General features: G+C 36.4%; 1 protein-coding gene across 1 annotated transcript; it reads left to right on the top strand.

Moving 5' to 3' along the window:
* Positions 1–473: 473 nt before the first annotated feature.
* Positions 474–7,316, top strand: psma1 (proteasome 20S subunit alpha 1). Its single transcript, XM_088611618.1, has 10 exons — positions 474–609; positions 2,574–2,618; positions 2,991–3,092; positions 3,722–3,825; positions 3,968–4,056; positions 4,769–4,839; positions 5,677–5,806; positions 5,899–5,978; positions 6,413–6,517; positions 7,003–7,316. The coding sequence occupies exons 1-10, from the start codon at positions 607–609 to the stop codon at positions 7,060–7,062; spliced, it is 789 nt and encodes a 262-aa protein (XP_088467744.1). The 5' UTR covers positions 474–606; the 3' UTR covers positions 7,063–7,316.
* The last annotated feature ends 1,067 nt before the right edge of the window (positions 7,317–8,383 follow it).

Here is an 8,383-nt window from a genome sequence, read left to right on the forward strand (position 1 = left end):
CTTGTCATAGTGATTTGATGTAGAACTACTGTATAGTGTCTAATTGTACGTTGCATATAAATAAAAATACAAATTTGCCTTCGCTGGGCGCTGGCCTAAACGTTAATGAATGATGCTTTAAAGTGTGAAAATCTGAGGTTTCACAGAGCATGACTTTAAAACAGTTAAATTTAAAATGCTGGGAAAGTCCAACTTTTCACCTATGCCCCGCAGTGCATACAATACAAACCCCAAACCTATGGAATTTTCTCAGTCGAACTTTGAACTTCTAATTTTAAATAATTTTGATAGTATTATATATAATATAACTCGTTTATAATGACATAATATGCTTCAGGTTGCGTTTCTGATGGACGTAGGTCGTTGGTTTTAAATGTTTCATGAAAAACATAAAAATTGCAAACTTCCCCCATAACAATATACCCGTCTTTCAACTCCTCATGTGCTGCCTGCGAGTGTTGCTCTCAAGCCTGGATTCAGATATTTACTGTACTGATTTTCTGCGATCTATTGCTTTTCCTTACGCGACTGGTAGCTCAGGGAAAAGCAACAGATTGACAGAATCGGTGTCCAGTGTAACCCATCAGGCAGAGCTTGGAAGAAAAGATGGTGAGAATGTGATTTCAAAAATGTTATTTTTTCTTTTCTTAAATATCTTGGAAGAGGATACAAGATTTAACTTCTCGATCTAATCAAATAACAGACTGATTAAAGCTTATGATAAATTGAATGCGAGGTGAACCTAGACAACATGGGGGATGGGAGAGTGAGTAAGCGTTTACCGTGGGGATAGAAATGATAATAAATTATGAATGATTTACTTACTACAGTTGCTGTTTGGCAAAGATATGTTAGTTAAAATCAATCGTACAGTATAATAAGAAGGTAAAATCTGAAATATATGCAACTCTTTTTGTAGAGGGCATCAGTATTCTAAGAGGCTCATGGTTAGGCCTTTGTCAGTGCGACGATGATTATTTAGGTCAGGCAATTTGTAAAGGCATATTTTAAAAATGATATTTTTTAAAATTAGCCTGTACAATTATATATTTGTCAATATTTATATATGAACGTTCAGGTTAATAATCTGAACGGATTTGAAAAGCGGTGTTGGTGTAGCCGTTTTTACTTTCGTTTTCAATGCAGTTTTGTGCTGTAGTCCGTTGGTGATGAATTAGCATCACAAACGGTGCTCTTATGATTAAAGTATTGTGTTTCAGGAATTTCAGTAACAGCTTGGTCCGGCTTGACATCGAGAGGAAGCTAGTTTGTTTCTCAACGTGTTGCTTTTATTTAAAGTGGGAAGGAATTCAGACGTCAATGCAGCACTGTTCCTGGATGTTATTTGATACAAACCCACAATATAGTATGGAAAACACTCGTGGAAGTGCTAATATTAAGCACCGGATTTTTAAAAACTTCTCCGTTGAGTTTTTGGAGATGTACATAAGTATATCGAAGATTGAAAGTGCCTTTTTTAATCTCCAGTTGTAGATAGCATATGGTTAAGGGTGTTACTGATTACTTTGTGAGGATTCTGCAAGGTAGCAGAGCTCTTCTGAGTAAGAATCTGTGTTCTTAATTGTAATTGACAAATGGCATTTGATGATACTAAGACTGTATCTTCTGCTGGTCTGACCAAGTAACTTCTGATACCTGTTGTGGAGACTTGGCACGTTTTGTCAACTTGTAGCCAATATTCCAGGTTCGGTTTCTCCTTACCTTGCATTAACTCGGGCACAGGGAACACAGTGGAGGTTTTGTTTTGGCAGCTCTTGAGCTACACCATGGTGGTCCTAGAAGGCCAGTGTGTCTGCAGGTTTTCTAGGTATCTTTGAATGGTTGCACCTGAAAGAGCTCTGAGTAGTTGGTTAATTGGTTCTGTTGATCCAGTAACAAGAATCAAGAAGATTGTGGTCATTAACAACTGAACAACTGAGTTAGAATGACAACAAACAGACACTGTGGCCCTCCAGTACTGGAGATGGATAGCAATGTGCTAGACAATCCTAAAAAGTGTTGGCAGTAGAACAGCAGACACTTTAATAACTCCACGGCCAGTTTGGACACTTCTTAAAATTCATTTGCTTTCATGAATCCAATGGAAGCCTGGTGTTTTCTCTGGCCTCTACCTCTTCTTGGAGCTTACTTACAGTTACATGTGTCTCAGGGAAGTCTTGTCTCAGGGAAGTTGCATATTTGTGTGTGCATGCACGTTCGTTTCTTCTGATAGTTTGGCAGGCGGGTCAAATATAAATTCTTTGCCGATATAAATTATTTGTATCTAAGGGTCTTGGGAGATAGCATTTGTGAATACCTTAAAGAAAAGTAAGAACAGATGACAAATGTTGAGTGGTCATTTCTTATTCATTAGAAATACAATACTTAGATGAAGATAGTAAGTCAGACACGCTGTGGTTAACAGGCACAGTGAACTGCTGTTGTGCCCTAAGATTCTGTTGCACCCTGCATAATGCAACGACCAGAAAGTACAGTAAGTGATGCAAAATATATTAAAGTTCATACTAAAAAATAGAAGTTTATGCTACTAATTTGCATCTGCTATTTTCCAGTTCCGTAATCAGTATGACAACGATGTCACTGTTTGGAGCCCTCAGGTAAGAGCATTTTTTTCTATTTAAAGCTATTTATGCCTTTGACATTAGTTTAAACTTTACATGGATTTTGTCTTTAAAAAATACTACATTTGCTTTTTGGTGCTGTACATCTTAACAGGTAGTGTTCTGTCCTGATCACATATTTAATTGTAATAATTAGGACCACTTTTTATCAGCTTGTGTTTATGCTTCAGGAATACAATTTGTATAAACTGTTTATGAGGATTGAACCTCATTCCAAAGGAATTAGGGTTGTACAATTTGCTGTTTTTACTTGTGCCATTCACAGGTGTCATGTTGCTGTTTGGTAGTGTTGCATTGTGTTATTAATATCGTTAAAACTTGACCTGCTCCTCTCCCATTTATTTCCAGGGACGTATTCATCAGATTGAATATGCCATGGAGGCAGTGAAACAGGGTTCTGCCACTGTGGGCCTTAAGTCCAAGACTCATGCTGTTCTTGTAGCTCTGAAGGTATACATTTCGTTGCTGACATTGTGGTTCATTATTTCTGTGTGTTTCTATTCTTTGTGATATAATACTATATGATATCTCATACTGGTTTAATCAGTTCTTCTTAGGTGTTCTATGGTTGAATCTCAAAGCACATCAGGCTGGAGCTTATCTTGTTTTTTTACTGTCCTGCTGACAGAAAGTGCATGATTCCCCCCTAGATGTGAATCTAGTCCATTGCAAGAATATGCAATGTAATACTGTACTCATTTATGCAGTTGCTTATAGTAAAACTCATAGCTTTACAGTAGGAGTCCAAAGCCTTATCCACTACATTGTTTCCTAGGTTGTAGTAAACATGTATGATCAATTTAAATCTGTTATCCTTTTAAATGTAAATTAAGGACCTTCTGTTAGCTTCACAGATATCATTGTGTTCTAGCTTTGCAGTAGATTATCAAAGTAAACCAAATACAGTAATAGCAGCAGTAAAAATGGGAAGATATCTATTTTCATGTTTTGTAATTTGATTACCAACTCTCTTATAGGCTTCTCTAGGGACATTTCTTCAGCTAAAGAAGAGCAGCTTCACAGCTTTTTATACCTTTGATACACAGCGTAACAGAACATATTTTTAATTCTTCCTATAGAGAGCTCAGTCTGAGCTAGCTGCTCACCAGAAGAAGATTCTTCATGTTGACAACCATGTGGGCATTTCTATTGCGGGTCTTACTGCTGATGCAAGACTTTTGTGGTTTGTTAAAAGATACATTTATATTATATTATATTATATTATATTATATTATATTATATTATATTATATTTAGTTTGATTTTTTACTGCAGTTATCCGGATTTTGATTAATATCTTTTTGCCCTCTTTCTTTTGATATTCAGTAACTTCATGCGTCAGGAGTGCCTTGACTCTAGGTTTGTGTTTGACCGGCCTCTTCCTGTTTCCCGCCTGGTGGCTTTGATTGGAAGTAGTATCCTTTGACTTCATAGATTTGCTCTACTTTTTGGTTTATCTCAGAGTAAGTTTTAGGATTCTACATGTTGTTGCAAATATATATGCTAGGTCATTGTCAGTTATTGTCAGCCCTGAGAACGTTTTCATAGCTTTGAACATCTTAAGGTGTAATCAGTAGGGCACATAATGGACTTCAGAAAGATGCAAGAGAATGTTTGTTGCTCAGTAAAAGCAACAGAAAGATGAAGAAACAGCGAGGGGCTGGGATTGCTGCCATGCTAATACATGAGTCGTGTAAGCCAAACCCCACTCAGTTCTGAAGAGCCAGTAGTTGGCAGTAGCACTTCCTTTGTTTTTTCTTCAATCAGAGTTTTACATCATTATCAGGACATCAACCAAACATACCCCATAGTAGACTAAACTGTGTTCGTTAAGTTATTGTGGCACTTATCCATTCTTTGTAAATGTTTAGAGAAATAATGCTTGTTTTCTGAAAAAAAAAAACAGTGAACCAAACGAGACTGATGCAACAATGTAATTTATTTGGTCACGTGTAAATATGGGTACTTTAAAGTCTACTCTTGAAATGCCAGTGTTATTTTTCTTGTGGCTTTGTTTTGTCTTCAGAAAGCACTAAATGTGCTGACCACGTGTTGTACTGGTTTTAAGCACTGTTAAAAGTGATGTTTTTTAAATCCAAAGAGTTTTTTTCCTGAGTTATTCTTCAGAAACCCAGATTCCAACACAGCGATATGGAAGGAGACCCTATGGTGTTGGGTTGCTTATTGCTGGTTATGATGTAAGTTCCTAGAGTCAAAAGATTCAGCTCTGTAAGTGTAATAGGTGAAACATAACTACAAAGAATTTTGCAAAACCGCCTTTTCAAATGTTAATCATATAAATAGTATTTAAGGAACTTATAATTTGCATCCTTTGCTCAGTGAAGCCTCTGATTAATAAGCTCTGCTCCTCTGCTCATACAGTGGTCGTAAGGATCTTCTGTAAAATATGAAGTTAAATTCTGTGACCATCAATGAAGATCCTAATTTAAAAGAGCATTTACCAATGCCTGTGTCACACTACATCACTGTATTGGTTCTTTACGTATTTGATTTAACCTTTGAGTGCCTGTATTGAGAATCAATAATTAATTAACACTTGTCTCCACTGGTCTGTGCTTCAATCCTGAGATGTCAGCACATATCTGAAGTTTGCCAGTCTGAATTAAAGCATGAGCTCAGATGCATTTGAAAACACTGGTCATATTAATGTTGTGTTAACCTCATCATCAAGGTGAGTCCTACTAATAGGACTCCCACCACTTACCATCCAGTCAACACACACACGCTGGTTCTTGATGTTCTCAGTCTTTGAAGGCGGCAGATGTCAAGTGGTGAGTTTTGACTGAGGTGAATCTATGGTAATTGGGGGAAGCATGAGGAGCAGGTTTCACCTTAAGGATAAAGGAGAACACAGATCTTAAAATTATTTCAGTAGTGGGTTTTGAACTGTCAGGACCTTTGCTTGTATCGGCTTGTATCCTTAGGTTGATAAAACCCAGATAGGCAGTTATAGATTGAAACTGCGAGGAGATGGTTTCTCTATACCCCTGGAATGAGTTTTACTTTTGTTTTAGGATATGGGGCCTCACATCTTCCAGACATGTCCATCGGCAAATTACTTTGACTGTAAAGCCATGTCCATTGGAGCCCGTTCCCAGTCTGCTCGCACTTACCTGGAAAGAAACATGGAGAAATTTATTGACTGTGAGTACAAAATAGAAAGTATCCAGTATTTCCAGTATCTCACTATCCATCATGGTTCGTGAGGGTGTTAAACTTTGTATTTTTTTCTCAAGGCAATTTGAACGAACTTGTCCAGCATGGTCTCCGTGCTTTAAGAGAAACCCTCCCTGCTGAGCAGGACCTTACTACAAAGGTAAGTAATTCATGCAGCGTCTGATGCAAAGAAAACCTGGTGATTTGTCTTTTTACAATTTCATAATTGACAAGCAAGCAGTAAATATGCAAGATGTTTAGATGTAATGTGGTATGTAATGATTTTACACTGACAGAGATTTATATTCTGTATGGCTGCGCACTGCTTAGCTCCATTTGTTTCACATCTTCATGCTTAATTGATTTGATACACGAGTCCAAAACAGGCTATGAAAGTGATTAAAAAGTGATTTAAAGTATTAAAGTTGTTTTGAATTGTAAAACTTTGAAAATGTATTTAAGTTTAAATATGGGGGACATTGAATGTATTTAGTGTTTGATTTAATATTCAGTAATGATTAACTTTACTATTTATTATGACATATTTAATATTCTGAAAAATACTTTAAAGGGTAACATTCTTGACCTTCACAGAATGTCTCCATTGGAATTGTTGGCAAAGACCTGGAGTTTACTATCTATGATGATGACGAAGTTGCACCGTTCCTCGAAGGCCTTGAAGAGAGACCCCAGAGAAAGGTAGATATATTTAACCGTACAGTTCTTTCACAACTTCCTCTTGCTGAAAATGTCTCCTGTGCTTTCCATCAGCACAATGTTCTGCTCCATATATATTTAATTATATATTCAGTATACAATTGGCTAAGGTTTTTTTTTGCCAAGTTGTATAATATATTTTTATAAAATGAGTAGCTTTCTTTTTATTTATATAAATTAAAAGCGAATTAAGGGACAATTAGGGTGATTGTTTCCCTCAAGGTGAATAAGAAGAATTATTACACTTTCCAAAATGTATAGGATTTATACAACAATGCAGCAAATTATACTGTAAGGCCTTCGCTTGCTTTACATATCCTTCTGTTGAATCTTTCACAGTAATTTTACAAGCTCAGTATATTTAACTGTATACGTAAGGCAAGATTTTTGTTCTAGAAAAAATAATGATGTTTCTTTATTAAAGTTGGGATTTCTTTACTGAAGCCTGCTCCTGTTTTGATTTCTAGGTTGCACAGCCGGCTGAAGAGCCAGCAGGAGGAAAAGCTGATGAGCCCATGGAGCACTGATGTTGGTCCTGGCTGCCAAAGATTTACACTGCTGATTAAAAAGTTCACAATCTGTAACATACCTGCTGTCAGTCTATGACCATGCATTCACAAAGCAAATGCCAACATGGAGACCATTTTGGCCTAAGAAGATCTTAGAAAGCCACCTACCACAATATTAGCTTTTTTGTTTTCTACAAAGACTAGTAATATTATGCTTTTCTATATGAACCAACCTCAGATTGAAGTTTCAGAATAAAATCTTGTTTTCCCTATGTGTTTCAGGTCGTAGCTTTTTTTTAAAAAAAAAAGACAACAGAAATGTTAAGTAATAACTGCTTCCAATAAAAAAAAAAGAATTTGTAGTACCTTGTTAACGACGTGCTTTATAAGGTTGCAGTCTAAAGCACTCTTCAGAAAACACACTTGCTAAATGTAAGGATCCTGTGAGAAAGAAAAGGTTTGCGCTCCATTAAAAAATAGAGGGTCTTAAAGGTGAACCCGAAGTTCCAGGACTCCATGTTTGTTTTCAGCTGGTACAGTGTAAGATGGGTGCTGAATTTTCTTTATGTATAAGTAAAGGGTAATCATTTGGTAGCAATTAATCATGAACCAGGCCCGAGTTTCAGTTATATGTTGTTTTCAGAGGTGGTGTCCAAGGTACGCTTATTTGCCAATTTTATTGTGTCATTTTTTCTGTCTGCTTAAGTCAAAATATCAGGTAGCAATATGCTTTCTTGGCATCTTCTAACGTTCTCTGAAAAAAATGGGCTTGCTAGACATACATAACATGATGTTAATTGATTAGTGTACGCACACCTCTTGAAATACTACTAATAATCCCACTTTCAGTTCAATATGGATAAAGGTGATGGTGCTGTTTAAGTAACCCCATTGAATTGTTAGTTTTGTTTAGACAGAGGATTTCTTGTGGATAGAAAGGTTATCTGCAGGTATTTTAACACCCTTTTAAGTTCTATGTTTAATTGTTATAAAGTTTGTTGTATTAGGAAAAAAGTGAGCATATTTTAGATTTCATGGTGATAAAACGGTACCCATTGGAAGTAAAAAAAAAAACCCTGAAATATTGAAAATGTGACCGGATTCAGCTAAATGTAAGCCAGCAATAGCGCCTGGGATCTTGTTCTGTTAAGGGATAACAAGGATAGCAGAATGTCCATGGCTTCTGTGCTGATTGATTTAAGAATACATATGAACAAGCATTAGCAACACAGGGTACAACACAAAGCATATGATATGATATAGAACTAGTTAATTTATAGAAATGAAGAGTACAGAGGAAGGTTGAATGTTCTGGTGATGTACCTAATGGAGTACCACA

The sequence above is a fragment of the Lepisosteus platostomus genome, chromosome 18 (assembly GCF_059453375.1).
Source record: "Lepisosteus platostomus isolate fLepPlt1 chromosome 18, fLepPlt1.hap1, whole genome shotgun sequence".
Classification (NCBI taxonomy): Eukaryota; Metazoa; Chordata; class Actinopteri; order Semionotiformes; family Lepisosteidae; genus Lepisosteus; species Lepisosteus platostomus.

What these genes read in the sequence shown, in the direction of transcription:
- psma1 (XM_088611618.1), top strand. An exon ending in GCTGATGCAAGACTTTTGTG is followed by an intron (nt 3,826 to 3,967) that starts GTTTGTTAAAAG and finishes TTTGATATTCAG; the next exon opens with TAACTTCATGCGTCAGGAGT. An exon ending in GGTGGCTTTGATTGGAAGTA is followed by an intron (nt 4,057 to 4,768) that starts GTATCCTTTGAC and finishes GTTATTCTTCAG; the next exon opens with AAACCCAGATTCCAACACAG.